This window comes from Macrosteles quadrilineatus, unplaced genomic scaffold (assembly GCF_028750875.1).
Source record: "Macrosteles quadrilineatus isolate MER2022 unplaced genomic scaffold, UCM_ALF_1.0 Scaffold_1__1_contigs__length_201487025, whole genome shotgun sequence".
NCBI classification, from domain to species: domain Eukaryota; kingdom Metazoa; phylum Arthropoda; class Insecta; order Hemiptera; family Cicadellidae; genus Macrosteles; species Macrosteles quadrilineatus.
In genome coordinates, this window is record NW_026542594.1 from 100304575 (window position 1) to 100324283 (window position 19709).

Consider the following 19709-nt stretch of genomic DNA (forward strand, 5'->3'; position numbering starts at 1 on the left):
AGTTTTAATGCCTATAAAGTTTGTAACAAGATGAACAGTGGCCCCACTACGACCCTTTAGGACATGAAGGGATGTTAGGACTCCAAGAACCGACCACGAGAGGCCGTTGACTTGTTCCGCACACCCCGACCTAGTTCACCGTCACATCTTTGTTGCGCGGGTCAGCACAATCTGAGCTCTTACATCCAATAACAATAACCCACCTCCGTGGCAGATAATTATATTAATTAGTTATTGCCGCTGGGACGTGCACTGGCGACCGGCGGGAACTGACGCGTCTTCTCTCCCTCAGCTGCTGCTCCAGATATTGTTTGCTCTTCCGTGAGAAGTTCCTGGTCGACAAGTGGGCGTGGACTTCGTTATTCGTTCACAAGAGGTTCGGTTGGAAAGTTTACCGATTGTTTACATGTGAAAAATGACGGGAATCGTGTGGTGAGACGCTGCCGATGGGCTGATATCAAACTATCATAGAATGAAGAGTATCCAATCTACTCTTATGTGCTAGCACCAAGTGAATGGTTACAGCAGAACATCTCATTCACGATAGTTAACTAGTAAGAGACTCATTAGCATACTCGTATCAATAATAATATTTATATTTTGAAGATACCTTCAGAACTTTTAGGTAGTCAGTTGTATTTTGAGAAGCTATGAAAACTACGTTTAGATTAGATTATAACTGTATAGAACGCTAGATAAGATCAGATGGGTTAATGCGAGCAGTCAGGTCATAGGAACAGCTTACTTGATCAAAGGAAAAGTCCATCACACTTTTAGAAAGGCTAGACATATTATTATTACCAATTTTAAATCAATCAATATATTTTTTATCTGTAGTTTACGTAACAAAAACTATTCATATTAAACTTTACACACCCTCCCTAGAACCCAGCCAACCTAACTTAACCTTAGCGATTTGTTATTACTTTTCTCCGCGATTAGAATAAATATCCATGTATATCGTATTGATTTGATCTGTACCTAGTACAGCAGTGATGTGAAGATGAAATACCAGCATAGTCTCCATTTACTACTATACGAACTATACAATACAAACCCAGACGATGGCAGTTATGGCTCTTGCACGGTGGGAACAATAAGCCACAAAACACAGCCAGTAATTGAAAACAATTTACATTATGACACAGTCGACACCAGCGCTGCACGACAGCGTCTGAGTGCTGTACACTTGGCGACGGACCCGGCATTCATTTGACTTTTAATTTTTATTCTTCAAACAGCCATGAAGAAGTTTCTAAAATTAATTTGATTGGATTGAAATTTGTTGTTTATATTTTAAACTGGGATAGGTCTATAATAATTTTGCCATGACAATGATTGTCTAATGCTGCTGTGGTGGGTGAGGTATGGCAATTAAATGTCAATAACTTTGTCACACTCTCTCTATGCTTCAATACATTAGTTCATCACGTGTGCTACGTTAGAATATAGTAACATTTGTATTTGTAGGTAGACTACGGGGTTTATGATGTACCATATCAAGACTACGAAAAATGTGATGTAAAAATATTTAATAGTTGATTAATCATCATCATGTCAGTACATGAAGTATAATGTGTAAGTAGCCCTGTGTGTTAAGTAGTCCAACAAATTCTTCAGGAAGAAAGTGATTCGACCCTTATTGATGGCGTACTCAACTGTTTAGGGGTAATGATAGAGACATTTTATATCGTTGACAACAGGTCATAAAACTTGACATATTCACTGGGAGGCGCCAATCGATCGAAGACTTTGTAGTAATCATCACACTTGTAATCTCCCAGCTTTGTCAGTTGCCTCAAAAATACTTTTGGAATAAATAATTCATTTTTGTTCTGGTATATAAACGAAACATCCAACCATTGGACCCTTTAGGCTATATTGTCAAGAACATATAAATGAAAATAGTAAAAAAAATAAATAAACAGTAACAATTCAACTATACTGCTAAATTTACCATTGGTTAAGCAAATTTGTTAGTAAACCAAAAGACCGGGGGTCTAACACTATATAGGGCCAGTCAGTAAAACAAACAAGGTCCCATTCTAAGTTCAAGGTCTTCTAGTGAAAGTTATAATTGCGAGGTTTACAATAACCTTATACAAACTATAATGAAACTAACTATCTGGTAGAATTGGGTGAACATTCAGTTGTCAAAGAACAAGAACCTTTAAATGATAGAATGACTGGCAACTGTGGCATGATTCATAAGACAACGTGTTGGCCAGATATAGAGCTTGCCTGTTGAGTACTTACGGGGTTTTGATCATAAACTATAAAATTCCTCAAACTTCAAAATATATAGTACTCTACTAAAGTGCCAATATGGCTTCCAAAAAGTAGTTATACAAATTATGGTGTTGTGTAAAATATAAATTTATATTTCATTATTACTTTGAAATAAGCAACAATCTGTTTATTTTTATGGGTAATATTCAATAATATTCATAAAAAAGCAGTCTTAATTAGATCGTTCTTATGAAAGAGTGTATGAATATCAGCAATCAATCAGCAGCAAAATATAAAACACAATTTGTATTAAAAAAATTGGAAAATTACTAATGAGATAAATACTGTGTAATAAGGGATGTTTTGAAGCTGCAAATTATTTTCATTTTCCCATTTCCCTTACGGACAAAATAGGACATTTGATGTTAGGGTCACATATCGGTGTACAAATTAAAGATATTAATACAAATACACTTTACCTTTACATGGTTCTATTATTTTCGCATATAATATTATATAATTATCTTTCGTCAGCTAACAATGGCAATAGCTGCATGACAGACACAGACAGCGGCATGACGTGTCGAATAAACCAGCCACAGAAGGTGTCCGATTCAGCTGTTAGGTCATCGGTCATCACTCAAAGATAATAAAAGAGTTGCCACGAGAGAAAACGACAGTCGATTGTGTTTCATGATAATGTATTTTATGACATGCGTCGAAATTAGGGAGGACATCGGCATAGCGGAGGTGAGAGTTCGTGCTGAGGGTCGACGTGTAGGTCCAAGTGATGTCTGCAACTCGTGAGAGCTTTCAAGAGATCAGGACTTTTACATTGCGGATTTATTATACAACTACAATAATATACCCATCCAATTACATAGTATCTATTTTAGAGTATAATATATTTTATCATGAAGCTGCTCATAGAAAATGTTAAAACTCCCTCTGTGTTTAGTAAGTTGGTGGCTCAGTAGATAGCGACGGACTATGGAACTAAGCTACTGATGACTTGGGTTCGCGTACCAAGGCCGCCTCAGAACAGTGTACTCTTGGCTTATCCCTTTCTTTGCTTTATACATACATATACAATCCACACACAGGCTTTTGAGACACGCTTTAATAGCAAATGCAAGTTTATATTGGACAGAAAAAAACACACATTTTCAAAAGCCCTTAAAAAAAGGTAATTTTCTATAGGGTACTGCACCTAATAGATAAATCTTACTTCTCTGTGGGTACTAGCAGTTTTGCCCTCGTAGCATGTAAAAGGTATATATCCAAGGATCCAACACAAATATATAAAATGATATAGAAACATCAATCACATAAAAACTGTAGTGAATGGCCAATATAAACACAACATCTCATAAATATAATGAACGTGAACTATGCGGTATAGTAGGAGTAAAATAAGATGAAAATGCATAGTAATTCTGAGATTGTTTATCTACTGTACACGAAGACATCATTATAACTAAAGATCCATTGGCTTAATTCTCTCTAAAATTTGTAACAAAATTAGGCAACTTCCGCAGTCCATATAAATCACTGGGGAATTACATTTCCATAACAGAGAAGAAATGTCGCCTCGCTACACAGAGAAACACTCATCTGACGGCTGGTGGCAGCGAGGAGGCTGTGGCTGTGGTCCCAGGGCAGTTAGAAAGGCGCCCGAGGTCCTCCGCGTGTGCTCTGTGTCTGTGGTCAGGGCAAAGGGCGCAATAAGAAGTAGTACTTCACTGATACATTTTCTTGCCTGTGTGTTGCGGGGAAAGTCTCCTAGTACTGGAGCAGTGGTGAAGTCACTGTAAATGTATGGTAACAACCAATGTGGAGTATATACCCACTCAGTCTCTGAGAGGCGTGTAGGAGCAATAATAGATATTTACTATTTAGTGATGACTACAAAGTTTCGACGTAGTTATCGGATAAAGTCGAAGCAAATCTCTTCAAGATGAATAACAAGTCTAGAGCCTCCTCTATGAGGATCTTGCCCCTCCGTAGTTAAATTTTAGCTTTTAGAAACACCTCTGTCAATTCGACGGTCAAATTGTTTCGTATCGTTATGTCTGTGCGTTATGTTTTATACACATAAAGAATTTGTTAGACCACAGTTCTTATTTCTCTGTGGTTAGACGGACTATAACTATTGATACTTATTAAGCAAAGAAAGAGACGTATTTGTTTGTTGTAATAGTTTTTGCAGGCTTTTTTTAAATTTCTATGAGTAAATAACATAAATACAGAACGTCAAAGACTAAGCTCGTATAATTCTTTTCAAATGTTTTAATAGTAACGTAATTATGGGTTATATGTTGTTAGTTGTTACTATTAAGGTAGTTATTTATTTCATTCGTTAGACAGTGGCTCCCTCTGTTAAACACTTACCAATTATTTATCTAAAAATCTTCAGATTATTTTCCATTAAATACTATTAGTAACACAAATAAACCATAAAGATAACTCTAAATACGACTGATAGTAAAACAATCTCATTCAAAGTATCAAATATCCGACTCGCCATGATGATCTTTAAATCCTCGCGTATCTTCTCCTTGAGAAAATTAACTATATTATATTCCTTTTACACAGTTTAATTTCATATTACTGTATACACTTTTGTTTGATAGTCTATCACTATGTTTTATTCCAGCCACATTAAAGAGTTTTGTTTCACACATAGTTTACCGGTAACCATTTCAGGATGTCAGTGCTGTACATTTATATAATTCCAACTCTACTAACTCTCTAACAGTCCTGCTATTGTGTTATTTGCATCATTATGATTGCATGAGGACCCAAGAGTTCTGTACAATGTGTACGTGTTCGCACATTATTATGTTCAAACCACCTTTCCTCAAGTCAGAGGATGCATTATACTGTACTGGAGGTGTCAATACGGAAGACGACCCTGTTAAACCTGTTTAGGTGCCAACCAAAGTTTCATTTACATGGAAATATAAAATAATATAACATGAAGGATATGAGAAGCCGCATTACTAGAGGTAGTTTGAGCCGCAAATAATACATGGCAAGTAAACCACAGTAGAAGAGTTTTTCATTTTACACTCTGTTTAGATTTTTTCGCAAAGTAAATTAAGTTGGGCCTTTTAAAATTGCCTATTAGTTTTATCTTTTGTGTTCGAATTATGTTCGTGTTATTGAAGAACATTAAGGTCCACAATAGATACAAAAGGACAGCGCATTGATACATGTTATCAATCAAAGCCTCAGTAACATCGTGTCATTAATTTGCATTTGAAATACAAATATATAAGTTGGTCCTAATGTAAAGTGAAGTATTCTCGCAATAGTTGATACAATTAGTACGCAACTCCCTTTGACTGTTCACTATTAAGTTTAAATGTTCATTATATGGCATAATCTATCAAGATAATATTCGTTTATCTTGTGAAACAGTACATTTAGTTATGTTTTTTTACACTGGTGAATACAATTAGACTAATCTATGTTGCACAAAACCGTTGTTAATCTTATTTAAAGAACATGCGAATATGTATAAGTATAAACAGTGCTTGTTTGACTGTTTGCCTGATAAATAAACCTCACAGTCGCGTTTATGCTGGAGTCAATAATGACATTATCACCGAAAACAGGTACCTCTCTCACTAGGTATTCTGTGATATTAAAAACTTTGTTTATTTTGTTGAAAGCTAAAGTTTTATTGATGTATGGTAAAACCCATATTATTTTCCATCACATAAACTTAAAAAAAAACTATTTCTGAGTGTAGGTAATTATTGCCAAGTTACACTTTAAACTTAGATTGCGGTGGGCGTCTGTGATGGTATGCAGGCGTGTAGTGTCGTGGGAATAAACAACTGATACTCCGGAATGTAAACATATATCGTTCCGAAAGTTCAGTCAGGTTTGGCGTTGTTTACTCCACACTTCCCGAGGTGGCAAGGTCGATGAGATGGAGAGTGGTCGGTCAGGTGCCTCGCCCCCTTGGCTCGGCTGCCGCTGTGGCTGTGAGTGTGAGAGAGGAGATTCTCGACACAAGCGGCTCGGGCAGCGCGGAGGTAACATCGTTGGGCCGCCGCAGCCTCTCCACTGGAACTGGCACGTGTGTGGATACGATCTGTGTTTGTGACTGTGTTGTGTACATTTGTAAATTAATACTGCAGTGATGCACCAACTTTGTTAAATAACAGGATTGCGGTTTATAGGGTTAACTCAAAATATTAAGATAGAATTAGCAAATTCGATAAAAAATGTATTTAGACTTAGGGGTGTTCTGATTACGTTAAAAACGTAAACGTATATTCTCGCAACTATTTCAGCAAATATTATCGCATTTTGGTTTTATTGACGTATTTTGCTTGTAAGTAATTTTTAAATGTCTACGAATAGAGTTAACCAGATTTTTTAAAATATACTTAAACTATTGTGACCTCGAAACAATCCAAGTGAGTGCGGACTGATCAGCTGGTTACAGGACAATTACGTTACATCGTCATCTTGCCCAGACAGGACTATGACTACAGCGCTTCTCGACCTTCGCCCCCAAGATAAGATAAGGCAAAGTCGTCTTATTCGGGAAATGATTTTCGTTCGCGAAGGTTCATGTCCGTGTGTCGCGGTTTGAAATTTCGGTTAGGCAAAATTTTCGATCCGCAGACTGTGTTTTAATGTTTTAGTTTGCCGTATTCGGTGACATATAGACTTTCTGCCTCGCGATGCCGGCGCACGTGCCTCAGTACAAGGACCTGGAGCAGGACTGGTACACGCTGTGTCAGAACTGCACGGACTGTTGGACCTCCTCAGGTAATCCTCTCACATATCTGTATCAATGCAATGCTCAAGATACATTATACTCAACCTTGTTTTCAATAATTTTAGTAACTAGACTATACTGCTCAGCGTTCATTCAATAAGTCGCGTGATCATGTGGAGTATGTTTCAAAATGTGTTTGAAGAAATGATTTGTAGTTGTATTCTAGTATCTTAAAATTACATAGTTTAAAAACTATTCACTTATCAACGGAACATTAAAGTGCGTCTACGAGTGGTTAACATGGACGGACTGGTCAAGGATATTGTAGTTTTTAAATGTGAAACACTTTAGACGTAGGGCCTATATGATCTAGGATGCTATCATGCTATGCTATTCATTACAGTTTAAAATAAAACATGAGATTAAATTAAACGTATAATATGCTAATTCCTACGAGCTCTCTTAACGATGACAAACACGGTTGTGAAAATCTTGTTAAATCTGTTGATAAAACTGTGTCTCACGATCAATTTATCATCTAAAAAAAATCACCAATTTTATCTTTCTATAACAATTGGATAGTGGCATTACTTTGTTTACTTGTTTATCTCATAATATTTCTAAACCTGACACAACTAGACACAGTACTTAGAAAGGCTTTCTAAAGTTGCTGTGCGCGGAGTGTAGAAATGTTGTGTAAATAAACATGTTATTGCAACATCATAACGGTTCTATCAATAAACGATTAGTGATTAGCAAGTAATGTAAACTTATAGTTAATTTAGGGGAAATTTTGTGTATCACCGATTTCTTGTCAAGATTAATTGGCTGTAAATTTAGGCTAATCTTGTGTAGTAAAAGGTGTGCTCAAATTGTGATTTGCCATTTTCTCCTGTTGATTATTATAAGTAAATGAGCTGCGTGTGTGGCAACAGCAAGCGTGAGTGTCGCTTACGCTTAGTTAGGTCTTGGCCAGTCAGATCAAACAATCAGGAAGTGATATAATGGATTTAATATACTGAGATCATTGTTAATTAAATCTCATATCTATTTAAATGATTTTGATACGACGATGAAAAAACACTGTAAACAGTTTTATGAAAAAATTAAACAAAAATATGGTATCATGTTGTTTAGCTTAATCCTACCATTGACTATTGGATACAGAAGAAGACTTGTTGTATTAATAGTCAAAGGTCCTACTTAAGCCTTAAGTCAATGTTTTGTAGGTATAACCAGTTATCACGTCCATAGTCTACAGTTGATAATTATAGTATTATAGTTTTATTTGTTGTATCTGAGGATATTTTAAATTCTGGATATTGAACTGGGTAGACATAAGGATCATAACTAAGTTAACAATATATTCTCGGAGATGACTTGTTTAGCATGATATCTCACCAGAGAGCCTATTATAGCACAGGAGGCGTATCCAACCAGCTTTGTTGGCGTGGAGCTCCAAACACAAGCATTCCAACTGTACAGTCAGGTTTAGACACTGTAGACCTCACTGTTCATTCATAAGAAAGTTGATAACTTATGATGACAAGTAGGTTTATTTCATGTAGGTTTCATGTGGTTTCATGTAGGTTTATTTCACCGCTTATAAGTTTTAATTTTGCTTTTAGAAGGATTTTCAATCAAATAAATATTTTCCAATTGTTCGCAAATACCTTCTGAGAAAATGATTTCCTCTGAAAACCAACAATTTCATTTGTCGAAAATTATTGACTTTAAGAAAAAAAAACTTTCTTTATGCACTTATCTTCAATGGAAAAGTGCTCACTTCCTGAGAACGGGGTGGCATCCATCCTCAGGAAAAGCAACCCCGACACAGGGCAGACTTTGACATTGAGTACAAGTAGAACAAAAATCGGTGCTGTTTAGGACAAAAACACAGTTAACAATTTCTTGTCGTATTTGACTGGACTAAACAGGAAATTCTACAATAACATAACCAATAATGTTAATAATGTTATATTGTTCATTTTTCTTCACAAAACAAACTAGACAGTTACGTTTTGTTTAATTAATCACATAAATTAAAAATTATCGGGAACTAGAAATTTTGGTTTTAAATTTTGAAGATTTTTACTTTATATAAACTGTTTTTATAATTTACCATGAAATATATTTTCGGTTAAATTGTATTAACATGCCTACCATAGATTTATCAAATTATTTAAAATTCATTTGAAGTAGCCACTGTTTATATTGCCAAATCTCGGTATTGTATGTGTTTGCTTGGTCATTAGATGTTCAAATAAAATTACAACAATTCCAGGTACGTATACCACGACGAGTACGTAGGTCTGCTGCGGGTGAATGCCCCCGTGTACGTTGATGTATTATTGTTGTTGTTGTTGTTGTGTTATGCAACAGGTCTTGCAGTGTTGCATACTGTTGTGCAGTGCACGACCTCACCGCAGCTTCCATCCTCTCATTTCATCTTCATTTCAGGAGTTATTAGGAGAGAGTAATAGTTGTCATTTCTTCAGATCCATTCAGATCGGCCAGAATCGTATAAGCACAATACAACTTACAAAGCTACATACTGTCCAATGCCTATACTATGTAAGCAATTGTACAAACGCGTATTCGTATCGATACGGGGGTGTTGTAAGCAATTTACACTAAATCCTGCATCTCCAACTGATTAATCTGTACAAGTGATTGTATTCATGGAAACTCATTTAGTGTTTTATAACTTTTTTGAAAATTCAGTACAGTATTTAAATGAATTTTAAAAGTAGTTTGAACACCTATTTTATAAATATAATATCTTCTGTCCAAGTAGAATGATTGAATTCTTCCAGACCACAACAATAATAGACAACGATTGCCAACAGTAATACCTGTAGCAAACTGCAAGTGGTGTTGGTACATCAACATTAATAATTCAAAAAGATCACAACACGTATTTATTTAACAAACCCGATACTCTTCATTAATTCTAACTCATTATCATTCGCATTGAGTTTTATATTTTGCGTTATTGGTGGGCAGTTGTTTAGTAAATTCACACGCCCCCTTTTACCCGCATGAACACGAATGTATGCAGAATTAAATAGCCATTTCCGAGCACTGACGCTTACCTCACGATGCCCATGGAGCGTTTCGGAGACTAATATTCAAATGAGCATCTTCGTGCGAGAGATATTTACTAATTAATTAGACAACTTTCGCTAAATTCGTTCGTGCTTTATTTTAATTTTTATATTTTCCGCGACGCGTTCCGTGGAGAAAGTGTTCGTTTCCTTGGATCTGCCACGTAGTGGTAATTGTTAATTATCGCCAACATTTAGTAAGAATGGCTTCTTAGTGTATTTTGAGGTGCTAATACAAATCCCATTTCTGTAAAAATTACGGTTCAAAAGTTATTGTACATTATGTTATTTTCCTATAAAAAATCCCCATAAAATAACGAAAAATTGGATTTTAGAAAAAAATCCGGTTTTGATTTAACATAGTATGTTATAGTCCTTACAGTTTTGATAGTTTTTTTTAATTTTTTTAAATTTTTTAAATGGGGATTTTCCCATAAAACCCCATAAAATAAAGGAAAAATAGGATTTTCCCAAAAATGGCCCGGACGATTTTGATAAAAATTCCTTTAAATTCTTAACAAAATTGTACAAATCCCATTTCCGTATATTTACTCTCACCGCTTACACATGATAAAGGTTGTTGACAAACTTATGGGAGAAAGTATGTGTCAGAATGCTGATACCGTTTATTGTTATTGTTATAGTAAACATTGTCCCACATTGGTCGACATCGTAGTACGGTATCAATTCAATACTGTATATGTTCTTTAATAGGCCTATCATTGTTATTGTGATTTTTTTAAAATCCCAAACTCCACATACTTCAACCGGCTGTCTCGTTTAACATTACATTGACGTTGTTTTACCAATCACGTCTCTCAAGAAATCTTGTCTAATGATTCAGTAAAAGTTTTAAGACCAAGGTAGACCAAATATCAACAAGGGCCGTGTCACACACTCAAGTGTCAGGTGGTTGACTATCCTGAGCGAATAATGCGCAGGGTCATTTGACGAAGATAAGTGTAATTACAAACACATGATAATTAAGACAGACTTTACAATACAATCAAACTATAAATTATTAGAAAGCATTGCTCCCTCTATAAACTCAGATTTTTTTTATGAGAAAAAATCTATTTGTAAACATATATTGATACATAAAATCAAAGTTATAAAATATGTTTTATGTAAAATGTGTACTTTACTTGAAAGTCACTTTACTGAAAAAAATCTTAATTAAATGTGTGTACTGTAATTGATCTTATAGTGTTAATTAAACCATAATTACATTATTAATAGTTTTTAATTAGGTTTGTTGTTTTTAGCCTCCTGATCACAATATAAATTATTACTAGAGGTTAAAATACCTTATAATCCGTCAGTGTGATTAAGTCACCGATGGAAGGTGGTCGGTGACTTGATCACACTGACGGATTATAAGTATTATAACCTCTAGTAATAATAGATAAATATGGCCTATACCATCTGAAGAAACTATCCTTAGCAAGGAGCAACGCTTAAAAGTTGTAATTTCCTTAGTCTTGTACAATATCTAGGAATTTCAATAGTAAAAAAGTGCCTAAGAAATTACAAGATTTATGAACCCTCTCCGTGGGATTGTACCTTTCCCATCGTCACAGCACAGCGACTATTAAAGGCCATCCCAGGTATATTTAACATGCAAAATGATACAAACAATAGCTCATAACTTATATCTCCTCACCCAAACGCCCATAATAGGAGCTCTAGCTCATGCTCTTCCAAAATAACACTTTCGCTGATGGAGTGCATGATGGAAAGCACGGCGGGCCTGACTGCTTCGGCTGTATTTTGCAAATTAGATGTTTAGATGCGGAAGACATTCGCCAGGTATAATTCGCTGAATACGATTCGCCGAGACCAATTCCCTACCTCGGTACGTTGATGGGAGTCAGATACTTCTAGTTATGCAAGTGCGATTGATGACCAGTGCATCTTAATCGTTTAAAATTTTCGCCACAACCGATAAAATGCCTTTCACCAACATTCGATTGGGTTTATTATTTTATGAGGGAAAGGAAGGCCGTATTTTGTTCACAGAGGTTTGATTCCTAACATGTCAAGACTTTCTGTTTTTTCTTTTCACTTTCTTTAATAAATAGAGACAAAACGGGGTTATAGGTTCAAAACGTGTATTTTTATCTTTACAATGTTTAAGTTCCTTAAGTTGGTAAAAAACTAAACTATCGAATCATGTTTCACTCAATTCTATTGCTTGGCATTTACTGGTATTTATGTTAGACATGTCTGCCAACCAATTATTTCGTGGTTAAATTACGAGCTATTAATCAAACTATTTAACCAATTTGTCCAATGTCCTTTAAACAAAATTAATTGCATTGCAAATTAATCTGCTTGAAGTTAAGTGGCTCGGTACTGTTATAGTTCTTATCGACAATCATTTATGTAGTTTGTTGAACATACATTTTGTATTATAGTCATAAGTGTCGTAAACTAAAACTTAATCCTTTGTAAGTAGCCTACATTAAAAAAATAATCGTAGTCGTGTGTTGACTAGTCTGTCATTGGTGTAATGTTCAGAGCCCATGAGCGCCGTGTGCCGCGTGGTGCCGCGGTTGTAGCTCTGGATCTTCGCCAGTCCACACCCGTGTGTTGTTACGGATTTGGATCAGATCCAGTAGTTAGGTATTGGTTCATAAATACATAGCAAATTATTAAAGCCAATTCACTTAATCAACTTATACCTGAATGTGATAAAATATATAGACCCACAGTAATAATTGCCGCTAAATTATATCCTAACTCTTGTCACTGCATATTAATGTGGCCAGCTGCCTAGCTGATATAACTCGCGAACTACATGTCGTTTATGGGCAAACACAATTCTGGGAGAAATACCGACAGGCGGATAACATCAATGATGTTAGTAGTTGACATAGATTACTTAGCTGTTAGTCTAACGAGCATTATTAAACTTTACACCAAACATATACGAACTATTCTCGTTATATTGGTAATCTAAGTCTACAATATTTTCCTCAAGAAATATTTGGCGTTTAGAAATTCTCACAAATTACGTACACTACCAGGGGGCCGAGCCTCGTTCGGTAGTGGTTGAACATAAACAAACACAGTTTATATATATATATTTTTAATTTTGTATTAAATCTATCCATTAAATTATTAATGTGACACAGTCCTATTTGTGGTAATCGTTTAATGCAATTACCCAAATAAAATATAGTTATACGGCACATCAAAATGAAGCTCAGAATAAGTAGATTTCCCGAAAATTATTGGGATGATCGAATTTCCTAAGGGCTTGTCCCGCAGGTTGATTTCCCAATTACTACGCCTGACATGCTTTCGTAGTTATTCAGCTTATAAATTATTCAGCTAATTGAATTAAAAACAGCTGGTCGATGCAATCAACAGCTTTTTGTTAATTTACTTGAACAGGCTTTTGATAATGGTTTACTTACATTGTTGAAATGTGTGAGCTATGTATTAAGAGGATTATTAAATCAAGACTATTAAAAAAGTTAAAAAAAAAACTTATTCACCAGCCTTGTGTTATGTTTAGGCAAAAAAAGGTAGTACTTTTTTAATTTTTCTCGTAGTTTTCCCTTATCTGCATTTAAAGAAATTAAAGATCATGACGAAGTGGTAAAATGAGTGTTTTTTTTTTCTAAAGTAAATAATGCATATGAAACTATTGCATACAGCAGATCTAAAGAACATCATTATTAGTCTCTTTGGCACACTCCCCCCTCCCGTTGCGAACCACGGGTATAGCAGCTCGTAAACATCAATCGATGAAATAATAGCAACTTCCCGATGTAAAAATATGCAATACAATGATATTGAGATAAACATAATATGATTACCTCTAGTCATTGAAACCAGTTGTTCATTTTTCACACGTTTAGTTTCAGAATGGCCCTTTAATTCTCATCAGTCAACCTAAAGTCTTCATTTCACAGAGGTGTACTGTATTTGGTGACAACGAATTTTCCGTTTTTCACTATTGCTTCTAAAGAAATTGGTATTCTGCACTTTCATTTAGGTTTGGCATGATAGTTTTTTGTCAATTATCAATCACTGGTATACTGATCACTATACATACTTACACAATACCCTTTAAGATATGTTAACTTCATGGACTGGTTGTACAAGATGGCACTGGTCTGTCCAGTGTATCAGCGTATGGTCATGGACTGGTCCAGTGTGAGGTACGGTATCGTCCAGTGTCCGTATGTGACCTGGAGTACACTCACGAAATGTGACAATAGACCCTGCAAAGAACAGACTGTACACTGTATCAAACATACCTTGGCATAGTCGTCAATAAAAAACACATTCACCGAAAATAAATTAATAAGACACTACAATTACACATTGTGTACAATACGTTACACATGTCACGTCATAAGACCATTGAAGATGATGTTACTGTTGTGCTGTATATCATGCCTGAAATGTTTAATGTAATATTTTTTTATTGATGGGTTTTAGATTACACGTTAGTGTTTTTGTAAACAGTAATCTTTTAAAAGGTTTTGCAATCAGAATTAAATGAAATTATATCATTCTTTTCAACACAAGCTATATAAAAATTCTGACTAGTAAAGGACAATGATCTGATTCGTGAGTTTCTAGGAGGGCTTAAAACTGGCAACATAATACTGAAACATTTGTTCTAAATACTGTATGTTTAACACTAGTTTAAACAATATCTTAACACCTTAAAGCGTACAATTTACAAATATTTATAAACATAATACATCCATCTATCATGCCTAAACAAGAAGCCCCCCTCGGTATTATTTCCATAGTACAGTAAATGGTTCTATTACCGGTAAATGAACAGACACTAAGTAAGGTCTTTTAAAATGAAAAAAATTAGATGCTTGGTTGTATATAAAATCAATTGAGCTTATAATTACAGTAATTACTTTAAAACACGCCGTGTCAATTTTCCTCACCCAACAGTTATAATCTGCATTCCTACAAAATATATAAGCCACGCTTTAACGCGTGTCGTAAAACAATGGAATCCTGCAGACAGGCGTGAAATGCGAGCGGGGCAAGATACGCTATGTAAAGTCATAAACGACAACCATAAAGGTTCAAACGCTCGCCGACGCGACCGACGTATGAAACAACCAAGACGGTGGGACGAATACAACGAGAATATACGACTACCAGGGATGTGGGTAACATAGGGAGCGGCCTGGCAATGGCGGAGGCTGACGTTGAGGTGTAGACGGTAGACGTGGTTGTAAATTGAAATTTATAGCTAAAGGTGTGATTGGAAATGACTTGCGTGGTGAACAGGCGTGACGTACATGATGTAGGGATTTATTGGAAAAGTAATATGCATCTAATTCAGAGAATGGACGGTGAAGTTTATTTAACAACTGGTCTCGGCCTCACGCCTCTCAGAGGTTCTAACCTAACATGTGAATGGTGTGTCATAATTAACACAATGGATTTCTTTCTCTTGTTTGGCTCTACCTAAAAAAATTGCATCGGAAATAAAAAACACAAGATGTATGTCGAAAGATTATTGAAGTTGTAGATATTTCAGTAATAAATCGATCCTGAACTACTATCCACGGACCAATAGCTTTGATTAAAGAATCAATCTCTTTTCTATCTTGTAACCACCAAGTCCCCTGTTAATTGCAATAGTTAATGTCACGGATACTTGAAAAGAACCGGTATGGATCATAAACATAGACAGTTGATGTTTTTGGCACGAAAATAAACATTATTTAATATTGCTTAAATGGAACTGCCAAAACATATGTTAATGCTATTAGTTTTTTTATGTTTATGATCCATACCTTGTTTTATTCTAGTATTCGTGGTTAGTGCTAAATAAATAAACTCAAACATGAAAACAACCAAACATGACCAAAACACTGATTTGCTAACAATGTAATTTACTAGTAATATAGGCCTAATTACAAACAACACGCTGTAACACATACAATAGATAACGATGTAAGAGATATTCATCCAGACTTTAACGTTGTGTTTGACTGAAGGCGTCATCTCTGCTTAGTAATAGCATTGCATTTAGATACTGAAGTAGATTTCCCATCTATATTTACCACCTGGAACCAATGTTTAAACAACAATATATCGAATGAATGATTCTCTCAAAAGAGTGTGCTAAACACAACATTAGATTTTTTCCTTTGGGTTTTGTTATTGTGACAATTATAGATGTAAAATACTTTGGTATCTACATTATAATTGTGGGTAAATACCCAGGGTATTTTCTTTTCATAAATACCTGGGTATTTATGATTATTAAACTACATGCTATATGCAAGTTTTAGTTTTATATTTTCCCATTTAATAATATTGTAAGGTGTGTATTTTGTACATTTTATTTTAGTTTATTAATTTATTAGAAAATTCACATTACTATTATGCATATTATATGCGAAATTATTACAATATGTTGATAAGTATGGCACATATCTGTGCATTAATACAGAAGACTGTCCGTTATTAGCACTATCTGTTTGTCCGTATATTGTGGCAATGCATAAGTTCCTATAGTGAATAGAGACCATTGAATAAGCTTATTTTTAACTAAATATATTTGATCCTATTATTGGTTCATACATCCGTATTTGAAACTAAAGGCCACATATGTATCAATTTGAGTCATAGTTAAGAAAAACTCTTAAGTACACTTTTTCGGTAGTATTGTACACAGATAAGCAGAGGAATTTAAAAGAAAATATTTGTAAAATTGGGCATTTTAAGGGTTGCTAATATTTTTGCCTATATTCTATTTTAATTACCCACTTTCATTATATTATATGATTATATAAATGTATATATTTGCTATATACTTTAAGTAAATTCACATAGGTACTAAACAAATATTATAAGTGAATAAGTTAATAACAAGCTTAGCATTTTGTATTTAAGAGAGTATATAAAAAAAATTGTTCTGGTAGTTCAGAAAATCTGTTTTTAAAAAAACTGTTCAGAGTAACCACTTTTTTAAATTATCAATACCCACTTTTTAGCGTGTGGGTATTTTAACGAGTTTTTAATTCATTATACATCATAATTCTTACCCTCTATTCAACAAATGACCCCGATTACCCGGTCACATCACTGTTGTAACCGACAGTTCATGTGACATTACAGATTGTATTGTATACAATGAGTTGTTCTTTCGTTTATCTTGGTTTAAAAGTTGAGGTCGTCACATAAATCAGCAATATATCAGCGCATTCTGTCACTAGCTAAATTCAACAAAGTGGCTTCTCTATCCAAAATGGCAGCCAATATTAACAATTTTACCATTGATTTTCCACAACATTTGACGGGCTACCATTTTAGATAGAGAAGAGATAGCGACCTCTAGTTTTCACCATTCTTTAAGTTTTTGTAAACACTTCAAAATGAGGTGTCACTTGAAGGGGGTTTATATTTAAAAAAATTGAGTTGCCCCCCAAATCCCCCCTTTTGGGGGGACAATCAAAAATTTCAAAATGATAAAATGAAACTTCCTGCTAAGATTGCTCGACCACCAAAAGGATATCTCTGTATATTTACTTGGAAAAATATTAGAGGGGGGGGGTCTTGACTTTTTATTCACCCTGTATGTATGATGAAAATACGAATACTACTTTGACGAGATGGGAGGCCCAGGCCGTTCTCTGCTCAGTTGTGTGTGGCCTCCCTACAATGCAGCATGTTACATTTCAAGTGTCACGACCAGACTCAGCCGTGAAGGTCGTCGCTGTGGCTCGTGCGTGGTCCATCGCTCACAGAAGATACAAACTATCGCTCATTATCCTCAGTTGTGTGTGGCCGCCCTACAATACAGCATGTTACATTTCAAGTGTCACGACCAGACTCACAGCCGTGAAGGTCGTCGCTGTGGCTCGTGCGTGGTCCATCGCTCACAGAAGATACAAACTATCGCTCATTATCCTCAGTTGTGTGTGGCCTCTCTACAATACAGCATGTTACATTTCAAGTGTCACGACCAGACTCACAGCCGTGAAGGTCGTCGCTGTGGCTCGTGCGTGGTCCATCGCTCACAGAAGATACAAACTATCGCTCATTATCCTCAGTTTCTTCGTCAATAGCCTTGAGCCGTGTTTACCGCCTGACGCTCCACTTTCTTTTGACGGTATATCATAACATCCATTGTTCTTTTCTTTGGTAGCAGTTAAAATATGTGTTAAGACATTTCTCAAAATAAAGAACAGTGTAACCTGATACTGTATTTCAGAGACTATTATGTATTCTTTGAATATTGATTCTAAATAACAATGCCACTTATCTTTTAATTTTCCTTTATAAGAATTAAGCTGATAAACTATGTGTATGCCTACTGTGAACTTTTGTAAATAAGCTGTGAAATAACTTTGGCAGATACAACTTTATGTTATACAACATTAAAACCAATTGAAAATGAAAATTTTTACTATTACTAATTCTTTATTTCGATATATTGGGTTATAAAATCAATAGATGTTACTAAAATGATACGATGCTAAGTACTAGTAGTAGATTTGTAGTAATGTGTTTCTATACTGATTATAAGACTTCGTACGTTTGCCTAAGATCAAACATCAATAATCTACAGAAGGGGAATAATTTCAACATCAATTCACAACTTTATCTCAGCAGTTACAGCGTTTGTTAGAAGATTACTATAAAATTTGATATTATAAGTTAGCCACTTCAACCACCTATTACTGTATACGCAGGATAGTCGAGGTATAATTTGGCCATTCATGCAACATGGCCCCATATTTAACTCGTCATGTCTTCATCAATGAGGACTACGTGAGGCCCACATCACATCCGCAGGTTAAAATCGTGAAAGTGAAATCAGTGATCGCTATCTGACTGCCAGGATAAGGCCACTGCTGTGTGATTTACTGTCCATGCTAATTAATTGTGAAACCAGCAATTAACTTGAATTATTACAATCCTTTACGTGCTATAAACAAGTATTATTATTGTTTGAAATAAGTAATTAACTGATGACAAGTTTATTTATCATTAAATACTAGTGCAGTGTAATACCTGTTTATTGTCATTCACTATTCAGAATATTCCAGTAGGTATGAGTTACTAACTGTTTTGTGTTCCATTTAGATGCATATATATATATATATATATATATATATATATATATATATATATATATATATATATATATATATATTTATGTAAATACAGGGTTAAGAAAGAGACCTATAGTTTTCACTGATATTTTGCTTTTTACTGGCCTTTAAAATGAGATGTCACTCAATTGGGCTTTACACTTTAAATTTTAAGCTGCCGCCGAAATACAACTACCCTATGCCGAGGCCCCGGGAAAAGTCTTCACACCAACCAAAAAGTGCAGTTTCATGCCATATTATGGGAAATGTTTTGCTCTTAATACAAAAATAAGAGGGAGTCTCCATACGTTTGCTTAACCCTCTATAACTAGGCCTTCTGATATATTTAATATTTCCAACATTTGGGCGATCACTGTGCTAAAGTTGGTATAGGGATGGAAGTTCATCGACATTAGTGGAAAACTCAGAGAGAATTCCACTAATTGTTGGTCTTATGCCTTTGTTTCCAAAGTTGCCCTGAGCCAGACTCTAGCCTGGGCAGTATCTGCTGCATCTCCGTCACGACCTTGTCGT

At 35.1% G+C, this 19709-nt stretch overlaps 1 protein-coding gene across 2 annotated transcripts in view; it reads left to right on the plus strand.

The window, feature by feature from the left end:
• The window catches only part of LOC128997695 (cerebellar degeneration-related protein 2-like), a 141229-nt gene that overhangs the window by 33359 nt on the left and 88161 nt on the right, over window positions 1-19709 (plus strand). Inside the window, exon 1 of one of the 2 annotated variants that reach the window (XM_054423455.1) lies at window positions 6268-7020. The exons of the other annotated variant lie outside the window; for it this stretch is intronic. Within the exon in view, the coding sequence (XP_054279430.1) occupies window positions 6933-7020 (88 nt within the window). The 5' untranslated portion in view covers window positions 6268-6932. Of the gene's footprint in view, window positions 1-6267; window positions 7021-19709 lie in introns of those variants that run through there. 2 annotated transcript variants of the gene reach the window in all.